A 24622-nucleotide genomic window follows, 5' to 3' on the forward strand; every position below is an offset into this window, starting at 1 on the left:
ATGGAGCCAGTACTAACTGCTGCAGATAAACCCGCACCTGTGAAGATAACTGTCGTGCGAGGAAATAACTTGGTAAGCTCGTTTAGTTTTCAGAAGCGTTAAACGGTAACGTTAGCTAGCAGAAAGAGTCCGAGGGAACGGTAACGGTAACGTTAACGTTAGCTAGCCAGCTTTGAACCTACAGAAACGTAACTTTAATGAAAAAGGCCGGGTTTCCCCTCCTTAAATACGTTTTTGAATAGTTTTGAACCTGTGGACGGCTTGTCACAATGTTTTATTAGGCGATTAAGTCAGAAGTTATTCAGTCAAAAATAAAAAAGTGGCGAAACCAAGCAGGCGGAGATCACCAAAACAGGGCGACCAACCACCACTGTCACCAATACCTACAAATCACAACACACACAATTATTTTTCAAGAATGGAAACGTTTATTGTGTTTTTTTTTTCTTATATAACCTACAGTATATTAGCATATAACCTACAGTATATTAGTTTAATTCAAGTTACAATTCCAAAACGTTATCTATCAATGTAGGGAAACATCACGGCCTGAAATGTATCATTCAATATGTCTAAAACACAGAAGGCCCAGTCTGTAACAGTGTCATCATTTTGTCAACCAGTGTCTTCAGTTACTTCCTAACCTTAAAAAACAGTTTTGGGCTGTCAATCATTTGATAAGACCTGGTGTCTCTTGTTTAAGAGGACAGTTCAATGGGCAACACCAGCGCACCCCAAGGAACCGTACTGTCACCATTCCTGTTCACCTTCATCACCTCGGACTTCTGCTTCAACTCCGGATCATGACTCCTCCATTGTCAGCTGCATCACGGAGGACAAGTAGTACAGAGAGCTGGTGGAGAGCTTTGTAGGTTGTGACAACAACCACCTCCAGCTCAACATCAGGAAGACCAAGGAGCTGGTGGTGGACTTCAGAAGGAGTAGGAAGCCCCCAAACCCCTGTCACCATCCAGGGGGAGGAGGTGGTGAACTCCTATCGGTTCCTAGGAGTGCAGCTCAACAACAAACTGGACTGGTCGGACAACACTGAAGCTCTACAGGAAAGGACAGAGCAGGCTGTACTTCCTGAGGAGGCTCAGGTCCTTCAACGTGTGCAACAGGCTGCTGCAGATTTCTACCAGTCTGCAGCAGCCAGTCTCTTCTTCTTCTGTGGTGTGCTGGGGAGGCGCCATCAAGGCAGGGGAAGCCAACAGACTGAACAAGCTGGTGAGGAAGACCAGCTCTGTTGTTGGACTCAAACTGGACAGTCTGGAGGCAGTGGCAGAGAGGAGGATGAGGGGAAAGATCAGCGTCATCCCGGAGAACCCCTGAGCTGAGGCTGAGGAGGAGCAGCGTCAGCCTCAGGCTCCTCCCCCCACCCTGCAGGGCGGAGCCTCAGACGTTCCTCTGTGCCTGCAGCCACCGGTTCAACACCATCAGCGACCGCTGTGCCAGCCAGCTGTGACCATCTCTGGTCATGCCTGACTCTCTGCATTCATTATTTGCATCCATTATTTGCATTTATTCGCACTATTATGTACATTACCGTCATTCTGTACTTGACACATACTTGACTTCCTTCCTTACTGAATTTCCCCAAGGGGAACAATAAAGTGCGATCTTATCTTAAATGGTGGATATCTCATCTTGCAATGGAACTCCTCAGTTTATCTCACAAAGATTTATATGATCTTAGAAAGATGGGCATTAATATTTCACTTGTTTTAATACATTTAAAGGTGGGGGAGCTGAGTTCAGGTGGATTTAACCTTCCTCTACACCCTAGCTGTTATTTTATGCCACACAGTACTTCTACTGTTGCCTGCTCCTTCTTCTTTTTCTTCTATTTCTTCATCTTCTTCCTCCTCCTATTAGTATTAGAATCAGCTTTTATTCAGTTTACTCGCTTTATTCAGAATTATGATTTATGGCACTGAGAATTGCTCTGAATGTTAAGTTTCCTCTCCTCTCCTTTCCTCTCCTCTCTCCTACTCTCCTCTCCTCCTTTCTTCCTCTCTTCTCCTCTCCTCTCTTCTCCTCCCCTCCTCTCCTCTCCTCTCCTTTCCTCTCCTCTCTCCTACTCTCCTCTCTTCCTCTCTTCTCTCCTCTCGTCCTCTCCTCCTCCCCTCCCCTCCTCTCCTCTCCTCCCCTCCTCTCCTCTCCTCTCCCCTCCCCTCCTCTCCTCTCTTCTCTCCTCCTCTCCTCTTCTCAGAGGGGGAGCAGACCGGACAGCCTGCAGAGTTTTGTGCGGGTGGAGCTGGATGGCGTGCTGCTGGGAGAATCATCCAGGAAGCAGGAAGTGTCCGTGGAGCGGAGCGTCGACTACGACTTCGCCTGCAGCTTCCTCTGCTCAGACGGCGCTCAGGCCCTCGACGACCTCGCCCACAAGCCTGTCATATGTAAGAGCCGCGTTTCCTCCAGGGGAAATCACAGTTCAGATCAAAATGTTAAACCTTCAATCTGCAACTTTTCTCCTTGAAGTAGGAAGTATATTGTTAGCCCCGCCCTCCTCCCCCTCCCCGCCACCTGTCAGTCATCTTGATGATGTCATCTCTCCTCCACAGCCGACCTGATGTTCAGCGTGTTTCTGAACGTTTAGCTTCGCTCTTCTTTCTTTTCTTCCTGCTTTCCTCCATTGTTGCTGTGACTTCCTACTCTGCGGCCGCTGGCCTCACCTTGATAGACACAGCACACAAGACACGCCCACAGGAAATGTTTTATGCCCCTAAAACATAATTGAAAAGCCAGTTTCAGGCAAACGAGTGGATTTAGGCCTGAGCATACAGGGTCACAGACACACATTGATGTGTAATATATCCTATTTATATGTCATTTCAATGTGAAAAAAGTTGCATAATTTGAAGCTTTAACTACACTTCCATTTTTTAGAGAGAAGCTGAATTAGACCGTTATTTTAATGTCACATTTCTCTAGCAGTGGTGGTAACGTTCTCACTGCTGAGTGAATGCAGAGGAAACGCTGCTGTTCTCCGGTCCAGCCTTTAGTTCTGGAGCCACTGTTTAACGTGACTCGTCCTGTCCTCAGTGACGCTGACAGAGATCCTGCCCAAGGAGAAGAAACACAAGGAGGAGAAGATGGCGGTGTTGGGCCAAGCTGCTGTCGACCTGCTGCCTCTGCTGCATGGTAAGACCACACCCCCCCTCTGCTCTGAAGTGTGTAAATATATCGCTGCAGTCAGGTGAGAATGTACGTCTCAAAAATGCAGCATCTGCACGGTGTTTTCTGGTGGTTTTCCTTCTCTTGTCTGCAGGTCAGAGCAGCTTCTCCTGCACAGTCCCACTGCATCCAGTGCCTGGCTCTCCAGGAGAGGCAGCGTCCCAGGACTCCAGCTTTAAGGTCAGATATTAGCTCAGGGTTTTCCCTGCCACAGGTCACATGACTCTAATACACACAGTAACCATCAGGGTTATTAGGGTTTCACTAGCTAGATAGACTGTCGACCGTCACTGTGTTCAAACTGTGTAAGAGGAGCTTGTTGTTTGACCCTGCAGCAGCCGTCCCTGGATGTGTGTGTGAGCGTGGCGGAGCCCCTGCTGCCCGCCGGCCCGCTGGCAGCCTCCAACCTGCTGAAGGTGACGGTGGAGACGGCCTACTCCGTCCCTGAGGCGTGGAGCGTGGCGTCCGGGCCGGGGCCGCCGCCCGCCACTTACATCACTGCTCTGCAGGTCCCACTGACCGCCAAGGTGAGGCTTCACTGGGCAGGTGAACTGAGTGTGCTGTGTGTGTCTGTGCGTTTAGGCTTTTTATAGGTTTTTTTTTTATTAGGCTTTTTTATTACTACAACACCTACAGTGACAGACAGCCTGCTGCAATGCATCATAGTATTCAGTTGATGGGATTAGTTGATGATAGCTAGTGCATCACAGTATCTACTTGATGACAGTTTTCTATGCTTCACAGTATTTAGTTGGTGATAGTTGTCCTCCTCCTCCTCCTACCAGAAAGATCAGGTGCTGCTGTTCTGTGACGGGCTGCTGAAGGCGGGGGGGCAGAGGGAGGCAGAGGGCCGGCCCAGGAGGAGGCCGCCGGGCGTCCCGCTGACCCCGGGGGCACACTTCCTGCCCCACACCTCCATCCAGACAGAGCCCATCGAGCAGGAGGACGGGGAGCTGACCGGCACGGAGGTACTGGAGCAGAGCAGCTGGAATACAACAGCAGAGGGACTCAGCATCTTCTCTCACAGACTGAAAACTCAAAACTCAAACCTTCTTCCCACTGAATGATTTCCCCTCTCTGCTCTCTTAAAAGGAAACCCTCTATCTCTCTCTTTTCATAGCACTTCTGTTTCACATGATCATTCTATGGTCACAGGAATATACTGTACAGCAGTAAAGGCGGTTGCTTGTCATTTTTGGTGATCTAGGAATCAAAGCTTATTCTACTGCTGCATTCACTGTAAGTCACTCTGTATAAGAGCATCAGCTGTGAAATGTAAATGTAATGCTTATAGCTGATACTCTTATCCAATGTGATAATGTGTCTGCAGCATTGCATAATATCAGCAGTTACCTGTATGTAGCAGTAGCCTCTGGTCAACAGTGTGTCCAGGGCCAATTCGCATACTGACATTAATATGTAAAGATATGTAACTCTGGAAAATCTCCAGTATAATTAAGGAGTGGTGGGGTAATCGGGGCGTCGTCAGCAGCATGATAATCAACAGTTCACTAAAGATAGAGAGATGATACAACAAACAAAATAGAGAAGCAATGCAAAAAAGTATGTAAGAATGCTGTATTTGCTCTTTACTAAGTTGCTGGTATTCATGAATTTTTGTACTTACAGTATAAGTGTGTATAAGTGCTGAAGGTCGTGTTGTAACTGCAGGACAGGGAGTTTCGTGATGAGGCAGAAACCATGAAGAAGAGGGTGAGCTGGGACACAGAGAGACGCTGCTTCCTGGATGCAGGAGGAGCAGCCAGGTCAGCTGCACACACACACACACACTCCACACACTCACACCCTCCATACACTCACACACTCCGTTTACACACCAACTCTCTGGGTTCGAGAGGCGTATTCCAGACAGGGAAAGACAGGGAATTTGATCAGTTCAAGTCTGGGAATACAAGGGAAATTTACAAATGGGTCACTTTACAGGAATATAGCAGAATGTATTTTACATTGTGTATTTCACAGGTTCATTGCATTCAGTGGTGATTTTCCTTCTGAGCTGAAAAACACCATGAACAAACCAGGACAGTCGAACATTTTTAGCTCATGGAAGCTCTGACTAGGTTTTGGAAAGTGGGATTTTACTCAGGGCCTGAATTCTGTGTCCTGTGTAGCTTGTAAAGTCTGTTTAATGTGTAATGTAAAAAGCCAAGTCAAATTCCTCGCCCGTACAATAAGACAAGATGTAACTTTGATAACAGGATACAGCAAAGAAAAACAGAATATAAAGAAGAAAAGAGCAAATGTGGGTGTAAAACGCAACCCAACCGACAATTACAACACTAGAACGTACGTTGAATCACAGCATTTATGCAGGATGTGGAAAATATGAGACAATAAGAAAAAAGATTGAAAAGCAGATTGTGGTTTCAGCCTGTGCCGGAGGATTGGTGAGAGCAGACTGTGGCCGGTGGAGATCATGATGTCATCAGCTCAGGTGGCCAAGGGAGGAAAGACTGGCAAACCGGTGAGAGTATTCATATGGTAGAATTAAATTCGAAGAGAAATCAAACTCAAAGCAATGCAACCTCTTTTTTTTTTTTTTTTTTTTGCATCTTTCACCCATAGAAGCGTGTTATGTAAAGGAGGATGTGTTCTCCATGTCTAATGAGAGAAAAACTGATTATATCTCAATCATTTTAGTCCATTGATCCCAAAATAATGATCAATGTAGGTATTGTTCAGTAGGAGAAATGGATCTTATCAGTCTTCTGTCAGCAGATACTCAGCAGATTAGTGTCCCAAGTTCCTTTTAAAGGTCCCACATTATTCATTTTTTATGATTTTGTTTTCAAATATACGACGGCTCAGGATAAGAATAAAGTTCTTCATGATGTTCTGCAGATAAATGTAGTTTAGTTCAAAGTTGAATTGAATGAGTTACAGTAAACTGAGTGAATGTGAAGACTAAGTCGTCACAATACTGGCTCCTGATTGGCCGACAGTAGCGGCTCCTCTAATTCAAATGAGGTGAACCTGCTGAGTGGAGGCTCAGTTTACACTGAATAAGAGATAAGATAAGATATCACTTTGTTAATGAATAAAGTGATATGAATTAATTAATTACTTTTTATGTGTGAGTCTGTCAGTATTGAAACTCTGAGTTACATTTCCTACATGCTACAAGGGTTTAGTTGGATCCCAGCCTTTAGTACTTTGTTTTTACCTGTGTGTGTGTGTGTGTGTGTGTGTGTGTCCAGCTGGCTGAAGAGGAGCAGCAGATCCCCTTCCACGGTGTGGCCTATGTGGACCTGGGACCCCTGCTGTACCCCGGGGCCGCCCGCGTCCGAGGAGCCTACAGAGTCCAGCCCTTCTGTGAGGCCGAGCTGCTGGACAAGGTGACAGACAGACTGACAGACAGGCAGACAGACAGGCAGAGAGACAGACAGGCAGACTGACAGACACACAGACAGACATTTAGATCTGCTGATCCTGGTGGAGAAATCAAGTAATAGGATTCAGCAGTGAAAACAGACACTATAAGCAGCATGCAAATAGAATCTAAAATAAGCAATTGAAGCAGAAGTAGTAAAAAAAAAGAAAAATAAATATTAAAACACTAAAAGCGATAAAATAGAAAACAAGCTATTGGGTTATGAAAACATATAACTTAATGTACAGCCTAATATTCAAGTTTAGCTTTACATATTTAAATTAAACATTTCAGCATATAGTTGATAGCTTTGTTTTGTTTTGTTTTTTGTCTTTTTTGTTTTTTCAGTTTTCAGTTTTCTGGATAACTGGTCCCATGGTGCACTGTGAGGCTTGCCTAATTGTGGCGTGTGTGTGTGTGTGTGTGTGTGTGTGTGTGTGCATGTGTGATCTTGTGCTTGAAGACCAAGCGAGTCAGTGTGCTGAAAGAGCAGGTCAAGGCAGCAGCCAGCCAGGTCAAAGGTCGCGGCGGCTCGGCTGTGGGATCCGTCAAGGCGGTGGGCAGCAGAATGTTGGACGGAGGAAACAAGGGAGCCAAGGAGCCGCCCAGGAAGGTCAGCAGGGGGTCAGTCAGCAGGCGGAGCGCTGAAATGGCCCAAGTGCCCAAATGCGTCAGCATTAATGCAAATTTTTTCTTCCTTCCTGAAGAACTTGTGCAGATTTGTGGTTTCCAACAGCAGCGAGACATTGTTAGGTTTTATTACTGTCTAACTGTTGTGGGACGGCAGCAGAGGAGAACTGCTGACTCAGGTTGATTTAACCAAAGGCAGATGAGCTGTACAGTCAGCTGTTCCATCCTGTGTTTCTCCAGCCCGGCGGTGCGGGCCGGCCGGCCGGAGCCGACAGCGTGACCGACATCGAGCCGAACGCCACCGCAGAGGGACAGGTGAGCTGCTGGCACCGCACCAACGCACCGTGTCACAGCTGCATGTGTTTGTCAGACCCCGCAGCACGCTGACCTCCCCCTCCTGTGCCAGATGTATGCGGATGCCAGAACGTACATCATGATTGAGATCGCCTTGGAGAAACCGCTAGTGCCCAAGAGAGCGCCGGAGCAGCTGGCCAAAAGGTAACGTGTTTTACAACCGCCTTATTTCTGAGTGTGCTGTGGACAGACCCAGTGGTAGAAAGACTTTGGCCAGGTTGTGTTATGGACACTATCGTACTGGATAATTAAAGATATTTTGAAGTCAGTTTTGTCAAACCTCTCAGGCTCATTCACTCCCAGTCCATTCCAAACGGCATGGAAAACAACTGGAGACTTCTAATTCAGGGGTTAAAGGTAATCCATCACTGTGAACGAGAAGCCGCCAATCACATTTTGAAAAGTTGCATCAGAACGCTAATATCAGCCTTACATTTTGGAAGAAGTTCTGCTCACTGTTTCATATTAATTTGCACATTCGTGAACACAGCTAGAGCTGAGGCAGACGTTGAAATAAAACTTTCAACCGATAGCTTCCGGCAGGTAAAGTCCGTAAAATTAAATGGAAAATAAAGATAGATTTTACATCATTACGGCTTAAAATTGGCACCCTCTTCTTTACTGGGAGTGACTCGTAATATTTAGACAGAGTTTGTTGCAATTTTTTTCTTTTTTAAAACGAACAGGGTGAAGGAGCTGATCCCTCCCAGACCTCCACTGCCTGAGCGCCCTGCTGGAGCAGAGAGGGTAAACCATACACACACACACACACACACACACACACGGCACAAAAGCAGACCCAGGCTGACCAGCTGGTGTGTGTTCATTCAGGCGGTGCAGGATTTCCACAGCCAGGTATCTAGTGTGGTGGTCCAGGTTCTGGACCAGTACCAGGACCTGTTCGGACCTGGAGCCAAGCCGCCGGACCCCGGCACCCAGGAGCAGCGCAAGGCTCACCTACTGGGAGAGCTCAACTGCTCTGGGAAGTACTTTGCCTTCAAGGAGCAGATGAAGGTGAGAGGAATCTAGACCTCAGTTTACATTTTATTTTACATGTTGGGAGAATAAGCTTGAAGTCACAGATAGCTGCTGTACCAGTGGTAAGGAGTGCAAGGGTCAAGTTGACAAGAAATTAAACTCCTTGATACCCACTTTTAGAAAATGATAACTGACATGAAAGCAAAAGCTTCTGCTCCATATTCTGTAGCTTAAATAAAAGCTGCACTAGCTTTAAGAAATGTTCTTCTAAAACTGTGGTGTTTCAGAAGGTGTGAGCAGATGCACGTTTGGAATCATGAGCACTGAACTTTTTCTCAAAAATTGTTTACCTAAATGAATCTATAGCCCTTCAATTTAGTCAAGCTTTGTTTACATAAAGAAGTGTCTTGGAGTGTTAAGCAGTGAATGAGTGTATGTGTGTGTGCAGCACTCTGTGGTGAGGATTGTGCGTGAGAAGATGCTGCGGACCGAGGCGTTCACTGACCCACAGCAGCTGCAGGCCTTCATCAGCCAGCTGTACGTCTTCCTGGTGGACCAGACGCACCAGGCGGTCAACAAGGTACCAGGCAGCCTCACCGGAACACAAGCTCAGATGATGCTGCATTCATGCATGCACACATGCAAACACACACACACACACATATACTGTATATATACAGTATGTCCATTTTGATCACAGGAACAAAACACTCCATATGAAATACACAGGCTGTCTTACTCTTTCAAGAATAGATTATTGTTTGTAGATGTAGATGCATCCATTGATCTACCAGCCTGTTTTCTTTATCTATGTGGACTGACTATACAGTAACAAATGATTTACATCCAGGGATGATTTTCTGTTCTCATTTCCTTTCCCTTCCTTTCCTTTCCTCTCCTCTCCTCTCCTCTCCTCCTCTCCTCCTCTCCTCTCCTCTCCTCCTCTCCTCCTCTCAGGCTCTGTCAGTTGATGTTCAGGAGTTTCCGGTCCAGTTCCAGCTCAGCTGCTCTCAGCTCAGACATTTTGCCAGAGAGTCTGAGCTGAGTGGAGATTACCAGTCAGCTGCCCAGTACTACCAGGAGGTACAGCTCCACCCGGTGCTTTCTGACACTTTTAATGGCAGCAGTTTGACATTTGGTGAATGCTTTTATTCAAGTGGCCTGACAGTACAGTGAGTGCATAGATTTGTATTGTAGGCAGCACCCATTACGGTAAAAATAAAGCTCTGATAATGTGGTGGGTTGGTTTGTTGCCAAGGTATGAAATTACCAGCAGGCAGATGCTGGTAAAGTTTCTTTACCCTACCAGACACTCTGGCAGGTGAACAACCATCACATGGAGATTCCTTTCGACTTGGACTGGTAAAATAATGAAAATGACTGGTGAATTTTGGATTTGACATCCGCCTGTGGCCGAAAGAATTCACTCTGAATTTAATTGAAAATGCGCCACGACCCAAACCTGCTGCAGCACCTAGCTCAGCTGTTGTTGAAATGTTACACTGTCATTCCTGCTGTGTGGTTTATGTCTGTTCTTTGATGTCTTCCATGTTATCTTGGTTAAATGTCTGTAAATGTCTGACTCAGTGCTCTCACATGCAAGGCAAATTCCTGTAAAAGACTAAATAAATGAAACCTGAAATCTGATTAAAACCCAGGTAAGAAAAGAAGATGTGTTTTGTTTGTGTCCCTGCAGCTGGTGAGCAGGGAGCCGGCCGAACCCTCCCACTGGTTTGACTGGGGAAGCTTCTGCATGCTGACTGGAGACCAGCTGAAGGCCGAAGAGTGTTTCCACCAGGCAGTGTCCGTCCAGCAGACACACCAGCCCAGGTCAGCCCTCCAACCGCCACAACACATTTACCAAAATACAACATTTGACCACAGAACAGAACAGGAGTAACATCTGAGTCCTACCAGGTGAAGCAGGTGGAGTTGTGCTCAGCCTCTTCAGACTGGATGATGAGGCTTCACTCTGAGAACGGCTGTTCAGAGTAAACACATTTGAACAGGGGGATGAGCTCACTGGAGGAAGTCTTGATTATTTTAAAGTGCTGGGATCAACCTCAAATGGCATTCAAACATTGATTTGATACAACAGATTGTTCTCTCTATTCAATAAAGGATATTCATTCTTTTAACAATGTTTTCAATGCAAACAGCGTCTCAGCTTCCAGGAAATCAGAGCTTCGTAATTCTACTACTAGGACAAAGATACAAATCTTATTGTCATGTTGTATATTTGACTTCCTACCAAAACCATTACAAACCTGGGCGGCCCAGCCTGTCTTGTCAGCTGTGTGTGAAACAAGAGAGACGATACTAAAATGTCTTGCGTCTGTTCCGTGTCTGTCTCCAGCCTGATGATGTGTGGGATCCTGGCAGAGATGGGCGGCCGCTACGAAGAAGCCGAGACCTTCCTGGAGCGAGCCACCGGCGTGGAGCCGGCCAGCGTGGCGGCCTGGACGCTGTTTGGTGAGCAGGAAGCCTGCGCTCTGCTGCAGTCTGCTGAATACTAGTCTACTAGTCTGGGTTTCAATAGAGAGTAGTGATGGACGATCTGCTTACCTCACCATACGATTCAATGCTTGATATGAGGTTCAGGATTCAACACAACCAGGATACGATGTAATAAATAAAAGTTCAGTGACAACAGAGTCTGACTGTGCAGAATTGCCATTGGCTGCTAGAATGTAAACAATTTAAAAATGTCATTACAAAGTGACAATTATATAATTTGGATGGAGAGCTTGTGAAACTCTCATTTGTGATTACTACAGCAGAGCAAAATATTGCGATCCATTTTTCTGATACGTATCGTCACATTTTTTGTATTGTGATATATAGAATTTCAATATATCGTCCCATCTCTAGTAGAGAGTTTCAGTGTCACATGGTCTAAAGGCTTTTTAACCCTGATGAAAATAAAATTCTGGGGAAAATAATTGTAATTTTTTGGCATGAAAATTTCAAATTAAAAGATATTGAACATCAGCACAAAATATCAGCTCTCGGTGGCTTCAGTCTAGAAATATCAGTACTGATATATCTTCTGATCCCTAGTACTGATAGATACAAGGTGGGACTGATACCATGGCTAACAGTCTAATCCTGTCCAGGCTTGTTCCATGAGGGTCAGAACAACAACATCCAGGCTGAGATGGCCTTTCTGGAGGCTGGCAGGCAGCTGAGGGCAGGAGAGACGGCAGGACAACAGCTGGAGGAGGAGGAGGAAGAGGAGGAGGGGGTGGAGGAGGAGAAAGAGGGGGAGGAGGAACAGGAGGAGGATGAGGCCACGACCGCCTGTCAGTCTCCCAGTGTGAAGCCAGGTGAGGCTCAGCAGCAGGAGGAGTGTATTGTCTCATCGTCTGTGACTGGGAAACAAGGGCTGATTTGGGGTTTGGTTCCAGCAAGTCTTCCTGGTCCCAGGTTTGGTTCGCACTGGTTCTAATGCAGTTGTGATGTTAAAACTGCACTTACTCTAACTTTTAGACTAGATCAAACTAAGTGTGTGACGGTGACTCCGGGTGCCCAGAGCAGCCAGTATGACCTGATGTTGTTAACCTGCAGACCAGGACGCAGAGGCACAGAGGGACACACACACACACAGTGCATCTGCTGGCTCTGCAGGCATCCGGCCCGGCAGGCACGACTCCAGATCAGCTCCACCCAGACCCACTACTACCATCTACAGGGAGACGGTGCAGTTCCTGCTGCAGAACAACGCTCTGCAGGTACAACTAACACACACACCCAGGAAGTCAAGACACCGCCAGCCAACACCACTCTCACTGCTCAAATATGACTGAAGGGAGAGCAGTTTGTATTCTGTATACACTACCAGTCAAAAGTCTGGACACACCTGATTCAATGTTCTATGTTTCTCATTCTCTTAAAGCCATTTTGATCTAAAGGCTTCTGCTTAAATGCTTGAAATTAGTTTCTTAGACAAATATAAATAGTGAAGTTGATCCTATGTATGAATTTCTTTCCAAAGCCTTTGCCTTTCCATCAAGGCAAAGAATCTAAAATATAAGATAGTTTTGATTTGTTTAACACTTTTTTGGTCGCTGCATAATTCCATTTGTGTTATTTCATAGTTTTGATGTCTTTACTGTTATTCTAAAATGTGGAAAATAGTAAAAATAAAGAAAAATGTGGTGTGTCCAAACTTTTGACTGGTAGTGTACTTTTATTGATCTCTATTTTTGACCAGTAGGAATTACAACAACAACATCTTATCTCCTCTTGCACAAGTCCCCACAAGTCATTCTGTGCTATGGGACAGTAAAAACCTTACTCATCCCTTTAATGTCAAGCCCAGCTGCTAAAGGACGTAATTACCTGACAATGAAAGTATATACAGTATCTCTGTCTATAACTAAAATGTATTTTTAGCACTGCTATCGTTTGTTTCTTGTTGTTGTTGATGTTTTATTGTTACTGTGTATGTATGTTTGTGCACCAGGGACCAGATGAATTTCCTAAATGGATAATAAAGTGAAAAGTGACTTGATTGGATGTCTGTCTCTGTTGGTGCTGTGTGTCCAGGCGGCTCAGAGGGCTCTGTCCCAGGAGCTGCTGTGTGCAGACGGAGGCCGGAGCGGCTCCTACCTCATCTGTCTGGCCAGACTGCAGCTGCTCAGAGCCGACTACTGCAGCGCCGCCGCCAGCCTGCGGGAGGCGCTGCAGCACAGCTTCCAGGTACTCACACTGACACGCACTGACACGCACTGCCATGCACTGGCACGCACTGACACGCACTGACACGCACTGACACGCACTGACACACACTGACACGCACTGACACGCACTGACACGCACTGACACGCACTGCCACACACTGACACACACTGCCAGATGGATCAATAGATGAGTGTGGACTGTACTGATGTCAAGTGACATCTATGGTTTGCTGCCCATGGTGCGTCCTGCACTGACTGCTTCTGTACCGCTGTCTGTCTGTCTGTCTGTCTTTCAGTCTGTTAGTCTGTCTGTCAGTCAGTCTGTTAGTCTGTCTGTCAGTCAGTCTGTCAGTCTGTTAGTTTGTCTGTCAGTCTGTCTGTCAGTCTGTTAGTCTGTCAGTCAGTCAGTCTGTTAGTCTGTCTGTCAGTCAGTCTGTCTGTTAGTTTGTCAGTCAGTCAGTCTGTTAGTCTGTCTGTCAGTCAGTCTGTTAGTTTGTCAGTCAGTCAGTCTGTTAGTCTGTCTGTCAGTCTGTCTGTTAGTTTGTCAGTCAGTCAGTCTGTTAGTCTGTCTGTCTGTCAGTCTGTTAGTTTGTCAGTCAGTCAGTCTGTTAGTCTGTCTGCCAGTCAGTCTGTCAGTCTGTCTGTCAGTCTGTTAGTTTGTCAGTCAGTCAGTCTGTTACTCTGCTGTCCTGCATCATGTGGGTCAGTCTGTACTTCAGTCATTTATGAACATTAATCATCAATCATACTTGGTGATTAGAGTGATTCTGATTCTTATAAGGGGCTCCATCATGTCTTCCAGGTATTCATACTTGACACGTGATATTAAAGGTATAATATTTAACTTGGTCAAATTCATGTCACTCATCTTGACGAGCCGAACTGGTAGCATTGCTACCGGTCTGTCCTTATGCATATTAGGATTACAAAGTTATCAATTGTCACCATTTTACAGTCTGTTGAAAGCAGTGATAGCCAAATATGTTAGAGTCGACTAAGCTAACATCACAGAACAGCAAAAGCAGTAGTTTAGGTTCACCAACAATCTAAAAAAAACAAAAAAACAGAGGTTTAGCTAAGAGCCTATTAGCAAAGTTACTCTTCATGGGCGAATGCCTTTATAAATCCTTCCCAGACTGAAGTGTTTCTTTACATGCTGTATTCTCTAAGGTCAGCTGCACCAACCAGGATCAGGTCTTAAACCAGTTTCTATATCTATATATTTAGTCAACTGAGTTTAAATGTCTCCCGGTTGTCTAGTCACATGTTGAACTGTGCACAGATTAAGATAAAAGTCCTGGATTGGCTCTAACCGGAGTTCTGTTACTGTGAGCAGGATCCGGACGTGTGGGCTCTGAGCGGTCACTGTCTCTTCCTGACCGGAGACTTGAGGAAGGCCCAGCAGAGCTACGAAAGAAGCCTGGACTTCCTGCAGCAGCCTGCAGACACACACCCCATCTACCTCCGCCTGGGACACCTCTACCTGCAGGAGGGACAGGTGAACACACTCCACCAACCTCTGGGCTTTCAAAGTGTGTGAAGGAACTATCAGCAGCTGGTGAATCAGGGTGGAAACAAAGTTTAGCTGTAACATTGTTAGGTTGAGTCCAACATTTCATCAGTTAGTTTTGATCAAACTTTGAAGTTTGAACTGGAATTTGAATTTATGGAAGACCTGTTGTATTCAAATAATATTTTGACCAGTGAAAAATCAGACTGATTGGTGATTTTTTTGGATTGATGTAGTTTCCCACTGATTGACCACATTCAGACACAGCAGTCCTCCCTCCACAGAGGCCATATCAAATTCATTTAGTTGGCACTTTTAACAGACTTGTCACAACGTGTCACAACCTGCACATTTTAAGGTATGAGGCCAGAGATAGGGTGTGTGTGTGTGTGTGTGTGTGTGTATGTGTGTGCCCTGCAGTGCTTTTTTTTCAGGGATTACATGCTCCTTTGTTGAAAATTTCAGAAAACCATGAAACTTAACATGACTTTATTTTTAGCTGTATATGCTATAAAGTGAAGTGGCAACACTGCAGCTGTCAATCAAAATCCTTCCCAGTGATTGGATTCAACCTAAGACACATCAGTATGACTGTGAAACAGCTTCTGTTACAAAGTATGATGTGCAACTGAAGAAGTCCTTCCTGTTGTGTGAATCTGCAGTTTGAGCGAGCCAAAGCCGTCTACCTGCGGGCCTGCAGCAGCGCCCCCTCCTGTCGCACCTGGCTGGGCCTCGGCATCGCCTGTTACCGGGTAAAAAACACTCTGCGGCTCACATACACACACAGTCTCACACAGCAGACTGCTGTGGAGGCTGGGTTTAACTGAGTCCCACTGTAACTGAATGGAGTAAAGATGGCTGCAGTCTTACAATGCTTTAGAGGAACCAAACCTAGGGTGGGATTATGATGTGAACTTGTGTTTTTTGTGTGTGTGTGTGTGTGTGTGTGTGTGTGTAGCTTGAGGAGCTGAGTGAAGCTGAGGATGCGCTGACGGAGGCCAACACTCTGAACAATATGAATGCAGAGGTGTGGGGCTACCTGGCTCTGGTCTGCCTCAAGGTGAGTGGAGGGGGGGGGGGTCGACAATATATAAAAAAATGAGTCTCTCGCTTTTTTTCTCGTGTTTACAATTATTGATAAACGTATTATTTTCTTCGTTCCATCATCATGAGTTTCCTCTGACCGGATTTCAGTGTTCCACATAAAGAGATTCACTTAAAAACAATTCAGCAGCATGACTAGTTTTTTATATATTGTCAGTGGCAGTGAATGGAGAGAGAAAAAAAAATTCTCCAGTCTCCTCTACCAGAGCAATAGATCACAGAATCACTGATTTTGGGGTTTTATCATGGAGGAAGAGACACAACCTGAGGTACTACCAGAGTCTCACAGAGCTTTAAGTCTCTTCACGGTGAGGAGAGAGCGTTTCTCCTTCACTCTCCATGCCCAGACTTTCCCAGCTAGTCCGGGGACTTGAACTAGCCGTCACCGGCCCGCTCACCGGCCCGCTTCCCTCATGTTTCAGCCTCCAGTCTTCTCAGTGACGACACACACTGCTTTCCTTGTTATTTTTCAGTCTGGCAGACGAGTGGAAGCAGAACAGTCGTACAAATATGTCATCAAGGTAAGCTGGAGTCACGGTGCTGTGGAAGCCATGTTTAATCACATGAAAGTCTCCTGTGTGCTTCTTGTACTTGTCTGGTTACGAGTGAATTTGAATGTGGAAACCTTTAATTTTCTCTCCAGTTGAACCTGCAGAAGGAATCCATCCTCCAAGAGATTAAAGAGCTGCAGGATGGTTTGGGCTTTGGAGACCCGTCCTTCTGAACGGGAAAAATAAAAACCTCAAGAGTGTAAAACAAAGCTCTGCTGTCTTGTGCAAACTGGGCGACTCTAATTTTGTCAGTTTTCTATTTTGTCTGAATTGAAAGTTTAAATAAATATAGACAAACAAGATACTGAATTTCTCCTTGGAGGGAAATTCTCTTTTCTCTTGTTTTCATTTTACATGAAAGTACATTCACTAAAACAAAATGTGTGTCTGTTCCTGTCCAGTTCAGTGAGCAGTGGCCTCTTCAAATCCTTATCGGTCTGATTTGAGAGGGGAAAAATCAAACTAAATATTGAAAACATAACAGCACTGCACCGAGTAAGAAAAATGAAAATAAGATGTTTGTTAAACGATATAAAATACCGCACAACTAACTGAAAGTAAGCCGATTACATTACGGTGGAATACTATTACTGAATGCAGCTTGGTGACATTACATTTGATACCTGATGTAGGAACTGATGTGAGAGGCAGGAAATGAGAAATGAATGGGAATACTGTGGAAGAGCCCTGAATAAAAGAACAAAGTGATGTGAGAATTGAAAAAGTGGAGAGTTTATTGAATGAACAGCTCCCTCCAGCTCAGCCTCGTCTGCAGACTGAACACACATCTGACCTGAGAATCTGACAGGATCTGCACAAACCTTCACTCCGCTCTGCTGGAGCAACTTTAAAGCAATATTCCACTTAGTTTTAACATGGGGGGGTTATTCTGCTCTTGACCGCCGTGAGAAACAGAAACAGCCTTTTTACTGACAGAAGAGAACAAAGTGGAGGGATACTGCTTAGGAGAGAGTTCCTGTTTGGGAGACCGGATCTACTTTTATTTTTACTATTAATTTTAGTGTAAACCAAGAATAGAAATGCAAAATGACGATGGACCAGTTACTGCTTTATTGTCTTAAAAGCAGGATCTGTTGTTGAATCTGTTCACCATCGTGTTCAATGTCAGTTTTCAGGATATTTTCGCCTCATTTAAACAAACTCGTCCAGCTGCATCTGATCTTAGTGAGTAGTTTATATTCTGGTTTATGACAAATAACCCCCCCCCCCCCCCCCCCCATGTTAAAACTAAGTGTAATATTGCTTTAACATACTGAGGATCCGCGCTCACCACAGACATGCAGGACGTTTCCCCCCAGCTGTCAAATTACTGAAACAAATGATATAGAATGACATATTTGCCGTATTAGAGGCTTATTTTCAGATTTTGAGAGTGGAGGTGAGTACAGGTCCAGTGCATGCTGGTGGCTGAGCGTTCATCAACTGCTATAGAGGTACAGTACGTGCATTAAAAAGTCAAAGTATCCTAGCAGAGAAACATCACAGACTGCATAAATCAACCTGGAAATCAAACGGATACCAAGTTGTCTCCTCCGTCTAGAATGGAACAGTGAGTCGAACAGAAATAAAGCATTGGGAGAAGACGGGTTCGGTTTGGCTCTGCATAGCTGTACATCCCATAATCATCAACTATCAGCCAAGAAACAAGAAGCACAGTCAGTGTCAGTGTTTCTCTGAACACGACCGTGACAGACAGGAACATGAAGAATAAAAAAATAAATTAAAAAAAACACACTTCCCTCAAACAAGGGCAGGAGACGGTTTAGAATGAGCACATTTATCACAAAAATTAATCCGGATGAGAAGAGTTTAAAGGAACTGAAACAGATGAGAGGGAAACACTGAAGCATGAAACACACAGCACTGAAACATCAATAAAACCAGATCAACTTACAATCGACTGGGACTAAAAACAAAACAGACCGCGACATGTCCAATTCAGTGGACTGCGTGTAAACAACTTTGGGATTTTATTTCAACTCCAGTAAAATTATTAAAACGTTTTCCTTTGTGTTTTATCAAAGTGGAAAAAACAAAAAAATCGGATTCAATTCCATCGCTAAGCTTGCATGTATGTTCAGACAGAGGCTTTCCAGACTGACGTGTTCCTCACCAGCCGAGTGTTCAGGAGGGATTACAGGAGAAAGACGCGTCTCACCAGGAAGTGATGTGTCACATTATGGGCAGAAGATCTCTACATTTGTCGTTTATCTTATTTTTCTCATTACTCATAGAAACAAATGGGATCCACTAGCTGCAAGACTGAGAAAGAGTCCGTCTGTACTCTCTGTGTCAGTGTAGACCAACTAAAACACCAAACAACAAACGTCTTTCCATCAATAAGCTGACAAACTAGTGACTTTCTTTTGTTTCCAGAAGGAATGCAAACAACTGACTGTTTGAAAGACTAAAACCAGACTACAGCTCAAGAGTGTCCAGGTTTCCTTTTACTGGACTTGCAGCTGGTCCGAGCGTTCCTCCAGTCGGGCGGAGACTCGCTCGGACCGGCGCTCAGTCTGCATCCAAACAGGATATCAGGAGGATTTATCTGAAAACATGAGCCAGCTGAGAGAAATGCTCCCTGAAGGCAACAAGACACAAACGACATGGGAAATGTGAAATGAATAGAGATACACGTGTGAGACACTGAGCAGAAACCAGAATAAAAAACAGCTGTTTTAACCAGAATTTCCCCCCAAATACTATAAAACGACTAAGAGCCATGTGTGACCATGTGTGAAAAATAAACACGACTTCTTTTTCCACACATGGAAGGAAGCTGGATCTTTCTAATGGAGAAAACTGATTATATTTCAATCATTCTAGCTGAATGAAGCCAGTAAGACCACGGACCAGTAAGAGATTGATGGATCAGGACTTGGTATCAGCTGAAGAGTTTAGCGCTCTGAACCAGAATCAGCCATGAACTAGTTGTCAGGCAGGCAGTTGCCAGCATTCATGAGCCAAACGCTGGTGAACTGTGGCTGTGGCTGGTGAGTGGGTGAACTCTACCGGCCACTTTGGCAGCTTCTCAACCTTCATCTGGAGTCCTGCTCTCTTCTAAAATTGTAGCCGACTGGTAAAATGGTGGAAGTGGCCGGTGGGTTTTGGGCCGAGGGACAAAACAGAAGCCAGTTTCCAGTCCTGGAAGTGGTTCAGGTGTTTACCACCGAGCTCCGGTCCGGTCCGGTCCGTCTCGTCTCTATCAGTGGCTCTTCTTGGAGGAGCCGAACCCGGAGAAGCCCATGACCGCCGCCATCTCATCGTCCTCCTCGAAGTCCACGTCCTCCTCCGCCCGCCGCTTCCTCTCCTTCTGCTTCTCCTTCTTGTACGCCTTGGCCTTCTCCTCCTGACACACACACACACACACACACACACACACACACAGTGAAGAAGTAGCATGTCACACAGAAACAAACACACACATGCAGGAATCTGCAGGTTTCACAAACCCAAATTTAACACTTAATATCTTTTTAAAATTCTACCTGGAATTTAATTTCAGACAAATTTAAAGACCAAAATAAAGAAAGAAATCAGTCAGAACCAGCCTGTTTCTGACTGAACAGCTAATGAAAGATCTGAAACTATACATGAGCAGAATAAGAAAAAGGACAGCAGGAAATTAATAGTTAAGGCACATGAAGTCCAACTTAGTAAAGCAGACAGGATGCAGATTGTACTACTGACCCTGTGGACAAAGAAACATCATCACATGGTGAAAAGGTAAGACTAGATTATTTACTTTAAGACTTTATCAGACTTTGTAAAAACCCTGGCACAATGACTGAATACAGGGCATGTGACTGAATTTGTACCACTCCATCATTTCAATAGAAACAGAGCATCAACTAAACCTAAAAAAAAAAAAGAGTTGCATTCTTTATAATCAGTTAAAAGAAACTGCCAAATGCAATCTGGGAGTATAAAAGTATCGATGCATCCATTGCTCCCCTCAACTTCCATCACTTTCCCATCTCTCCTCGCTTAGCTCTGCTCACAGCCACCAGGGGGCGGCGTGCGGCATGCGGCGCCCGCCTCACCTCCTCCCGCAGCTCCTTCATGCGCTCCTCGAAGTCGTACTCCTTCTGCTTCTCCTCCATCTTCTTCTTGTTGACCTCAAAGCGCTTCTTGACCTGGTCCAGCGAGGAGCGCTCCACCCGCATCGACATGCCCAGGTTCCTCTGGTCTGCAGAGCAGCAGCACAAAACACTTCAGCAGGGACTGGGAGGAAGCAGTGATGTCACCATAAACCTCAGTTCAATACTGCTTCAACACCGCTGTGGAAGGCTGACTTATTATACTGAATTTTATAAATGTTTTGATACTTTCACCAATTGTGTGTTCTGTAAGATGAAACTTAATCTCAACGTCACTTCTAGAGGCATTAATGTGCAGAAGAAGAAAAAGAAGAGTTTGAAGAGGAAGAAGGACTGGACCAGACAGAGTGCCAGTCTGGCTCTTGACAGTCCACTATGTCTTGAACTGGATCCCAGTCCACCTAACTGGTTGATAACGATGATTTTACCAGCCAAGTTGATCTGTTTAATAGAACAGAACATCTGAACTGTGACTGGTTCCTGCCAAAGACAAACTAACCAGCTACAGCCTCAGTTTACTAGGATCTGCCTGGTGCCTGGTGTTCATTTTCCACTAATTCCAAGTTTTTCTCTGAACAGCTGAACGTCGCTGTTAAACAAAAACGGCAAATGCTCAGTTTGTAAGACACAGGAGCTTCAGTAAAGCCCGACCGGAGTTAGCTCTCCTGAATCCTGCAGACACACGCTGGCCTAGATAACGTCCGTCTTCCTGTTCTTCAAACTATAGCTAGCAGTCATCCTTTATCAACCTAAACTGGTTGATAAAACTGACACCAGGAGCCAAACATGGAACCGTTTCACTTCTAAAGTCGACAAAGACAAACAGCCAACTGACCAAAACTGATCGAAACCCCGGAGGAAACGCTGCTACAAAGCCTCAGTGTGGGAAGACGCTGCTTAGTACTGTCCGATGTTTAGATAATAGACTTAGTATTGGTTTTGAAGACAAAATTCTGGTATGGTGACAACACTAGAAGGAATACAGACAATAACCAACAATATTATCGGTGTTTGTATGTAGATGCTGTTATAGCTGGGACAGGAAAACAGGCTCATAATGAGAGTGAAGTGATAAACCTGTCACTGAGCTGATCCTGAGTCAGTCTGTGTAAACTCACGTTTCTTTCCGTTGATGTGGTCCAGGAAGTTGATGGAGTCTTTTACCACGCAGTCACAGACGTTACAGTAGTATCTGAGAGAGAGAGAGAGAGTCAGAATGTGGCATTAGTCTGAGTCTATGAAAACTAGATTTCATCCTAATATTTAAAGTATCGACAAATTCCTCTGTTGTTATTTTTGTATTTATTCTGTCTCCATCTTGGTGCTAAGCGCTCATCGCTGCGGTGTGCTCATTACGTTTTTACATACAATTAACACTTCTCTAAGTAAATCCGGCCCTACAGTATTATCTCTGCTAACTACTAAGATAAGATGAGATTGCACTTTATTGATCCCCTGGGGGAAATTCAGGTGCCACAGAAGCAACTGGTGGAACAATGCTGAGGAAGTACAGGAAAGGTAATATGAACGAATATAAAGGAGAAACTCTGCTTTCCATTTAGTCCTGCTCTTCTCCCTTTGCACCTGCCAAGACTGAAGCTGTGCAGATATCCTGACTGCTAAATATGAACTAATATAACAGTATGAAATGATAGTGCATGTTGCATGTTGTCTGTCTGGCTGTTGACACATAAAACATCAAGCAGGTAAAGCGGTGTGTACCCTCCCATCTCGGCCTGGGGCGTCGTCTTGGTGATGACGATGGTCTTCCCCAGTTTGGACTCCAGGTCCACCTTGTAGTCTCTGTAACGCAGGAGCTCCCGCTTGACCGGAGGCACCGGTTTGCCTGAGAGAGACCGGGAAAATCACCGTTAGCTGAGTTTAGTTATTTTGTACAAACAGGCAAATAGTGGAGGTACAGCAAGAAGGTACCATGAATGATGATGAAACAGTTTTTTAGTGCTGTGTTGCATTAACAAAACACTAAAACACCAAAGAAAGAGGAATATCAAAACTAAAGACAATCAGTAACAATAAAATGGAGAAATAAAAAGGTAAAAATTAGTAAAACAAGAAAGTACATGGTGAGAAGTAGAGAGAGAATAAACATTAAAAGAGAACAGGAGGAAAAGGAGATGGGAGGTTGTGAGAGCCTGGAGTGAATGAATCCTTCAGATAAAAACAACAACAACATTTGCATGTGTGTTTTCTGGCAGCCAATGAACTTGCAGTTATATCACAAATCCAAATCGACTGGAATGTGAACCTGAACACAGTTTAACACGACTGTCTTTACCTATTAATGTACACAGTGCACACACACTCTGCTTCAGATAATGATGTGAAAAATAACTTGACACTGTTGGACACTGTTCAGGTTTCCAGCTCCTTACCATCTTTCTTCTCCCTCTCCTCATTGAGGCGTTTCTGAGCCAGCTGTTCGTACTCATCTTTGTCCCACTTGCGACGGAAGTCATTCTTACTGGACTGGAGAACAAAGAAAGAAAGAGTGGGACAGAGACTCAGCTCACTGCGAGAGACAGGAAGACTAGACCCAAGGACTGGACCACAACATATTGGGGATGTGATCCAGATCACACACAAAACAAAACAAATGGTTTGGACAAACTGGGAAACATTAATCTCTCATTAGAAATAATATAGAGTCCTGAAAAAAAGAAAATCTAATTATATGAATCTGTACCTGCTACAGACAAACTGGAGGGTTTCATTTTCAATTTGGAGGAAACAAATGTTACCTAAAGTAAACTGCTGAATTTAAAAACTCAAATAATTACACCATCTAGACTTTTGCTATATGTTGCTATTTTTTGACTGACTTCTCTCATATTTGAATATTTTATTTTCACAGCAGCAACCATTTTGCCAGACTAGGTGTCATATTTTTGGTCATCTGATTTTGGAATTAGACTTTTTTATTGTTTCAACGCCTGAACTAAACCTACCTAAGCACCTAATGAAGTATTTTGCAACAGCCAGATACTTTGGGGTTCTTATGACAAAAGAGGTTTTACCATCTAGTCAGTTCTTCTTAAAATCCCCCATTTAGGTGTAGCAGTGGCTCGGTAAAAAGACAAACTCACGCCAAACTCTATTCAATAATAAGGCAACTTGTTATGAACAACTAAGTTTCTGACTATCGGCAACATGTAGAGTAAGACTCGATACCTTTTCTGGGTCGTCAGAGGTCACTCTTCAATTCGGCATACATGTCATCCACCAATCAACATGTATTTCAATAAAAATGCTACTTTTAGGATTACTTCGCACTGCTTGCTACGACCCATCATTTTGGAGTCGTTAAGAAAATTGAGAATTACAGACGAACCAATTCTAAAAGCTGAAACTGTAGTGAAATAAATGCTGCCTGGTGTGTTGCATGTATGTCGAGTTCAGAAAGATGAATACTTTTAGGAGGTGTGTACTTTTGCCGATAAGCAAGGACACAATGAACTGCCAGATTCTTAAACATGCATGTACCAGAGTTTTGCGTCCCGTTCTCCCGGTACAGAACGGAATATACCGGGCTGATCAGTCGGAACCGGAATTAACAACTTGTAACTTTATTTTTTTCTGATGCGGCAGAGAGATTTAATGTCACACACGGTCTAATGCTTTGGAAACAGTGAACTAACATTACAGCGCCGGGCTTTCAATCCACAGTTTGAAAGTTATCCGTTGTTAGCTGCTAGCATGATAGCTGCTAGTTTACGTTAGCCCCGACCGGTTTAAACAGGTTCACAGTCGTTGTAACGGATTCTGTTTTTGCCGTTACAACTGTTCAACAAGCTCTGCTAACTAGCGATACACAAGCTGATGCGGGACTGACTGCAGTTAAATATATCAGTCATTTTAAACGCAAATAATAACACTCCATCAGATACTTACCCCACTACCCGACGCCATCTTGTTTACCTAGTGACAAAATACGACTGTCGCAAAAGGCATGTGTCTTTAAAAGGTTCATACCGCCACCTACTGGACAGGAGTGATTACTATCACTGTTTTAAGTAAGTATGCTAACGTTATATAATACTTCCATGTGTTCTACTACATTCCCACAAATTATCACCATTCTTACAGATGTTTCAGCAACGTAACAG

General features: G+C 44.5%; 2 protein-coding genes across 2 annotated transcripts; one reads left to right on the forward strand and one right to left on the reverse strand.

The window, feature by feature from the left end:
- LOC139915483 (cilia- and flagella-associated protein 70) lies at window positions 1–16606 on the forward strand. The gene is made up of 26 exons (XM_071904127.2): window positions 1–72; window positions 2213–2399; window positions 3046–3144; window positions 3272–3357; window positions 3516–3704; window positions 3963–4145; window positions 4849–4943; window positions 5569–5668; window positions 6396–6533; window positions 7032–7181; window positions 7439–7513; window positions 7605–7696; window positions 8239–8299; window positions 8384–8566; window positions 8979–9110; window positions 9488–9613; window positions 10227–10360; window positions 10887–11002; window positions 11647–11856; window positions 12098–12261; window positions 13079–13231; window positions 14549–14710; window positions 15385–15474; window positions 15681–15782; window positions 16300–16347; window positions 16470–16606. The coding sequence occupies exons 1-26, from the start codon at window positions 1–3 to the stop codon at window positions 16548–16550; spliced, it is 3228 nt and encodes a 1075-aa protein (XP_071760228.2). The 3' UTR covers window positions 16551–16606.
- Window positions 16607–18351: 1745 nt separating this feature from the next.
- On the reverse strand, window positions 18352–24429 carry zmat2 (zinc finger, matrin-type 2). Its single transcript, XM_071904132.2, has 6 exons — window positions 24408–24429; window positions 22892–22985; window positions 22221–22344; window positions 21617–21690; window positions 20442–20587; window positions 18352–19747 (listed from the first exon to the last, which is right to left on the reverse strand). The coding sequence occupies exons 1-6, from the start codon at window positions 24423–24425 to the stop codon at window positions 19604–19606; spliced, it is 600 nt and encodes a 199-aa protein (XP_071760233.2). The 5' UTR covers window positions 24426–24429; the 3' UTR covers window positions 18352–19603.
- Window positions 24430–24622: the final 193 nt, after the last annotated feature.

The sequence above is a fragment of the Centroberyx gerrardi genome, chromosome 11 (assembly GCF_048128805.1).
Source record: "Centroberyx gerrardi isolate f3 chromosome 11, fCenGer3.hap1.cur.20231027, whole genome shotgun sequence".
Classification (NCBI taxonomy): Eukaryota; Metazoa; Chordata; class Actinopteri; order Beryciformes; family Berycidae; genus Centroberyx; species Centroberyx gerrardi.

Excerpts from the sequence above, each read along its gene's own strand:
- LOC139915483 (XM_071904127.2), top strand. The coding sequence starts at position 1 with ATGGAGCCAGTACTAACTGCTGCAGATAAACCCGCACCTGTGAAGATA. Across the intron at positions 11,857-12,097 it reads GTCTCCCAGTGTGAAGCCAG|ACCAGGACGCAGAGGCACAG; the intron begins GTGAGGCTCAGC and ends GTTAACCTGCAG. Across the intron at positions 14,711-15,384 it reads TCTACCTGCAGGAGGGACAG|TTTGAGCGAGCCAAAGCCGT; the intron begins GTGAACACACTC and ends GTGAATCTGCAG.
- zmat2 (XM_071904132.2), bottom strand. Across the intron at positions 21,691-22,220 it reads CCCCAGGCCGAGATGGGAGG|ATACTACTGTAACGTCTGTG; the intron begins GTACACACCGCT and ends TCTCTCTCTCAG. Across the intron at positions 19,748-20,441 it reads TGAAGGAGCTGCGGGAGGAG|GAGGAGAAGGCCAAGGCGTA; the intron begins GTGAGGCGGGCG and ends TGTGTGTGTCAG.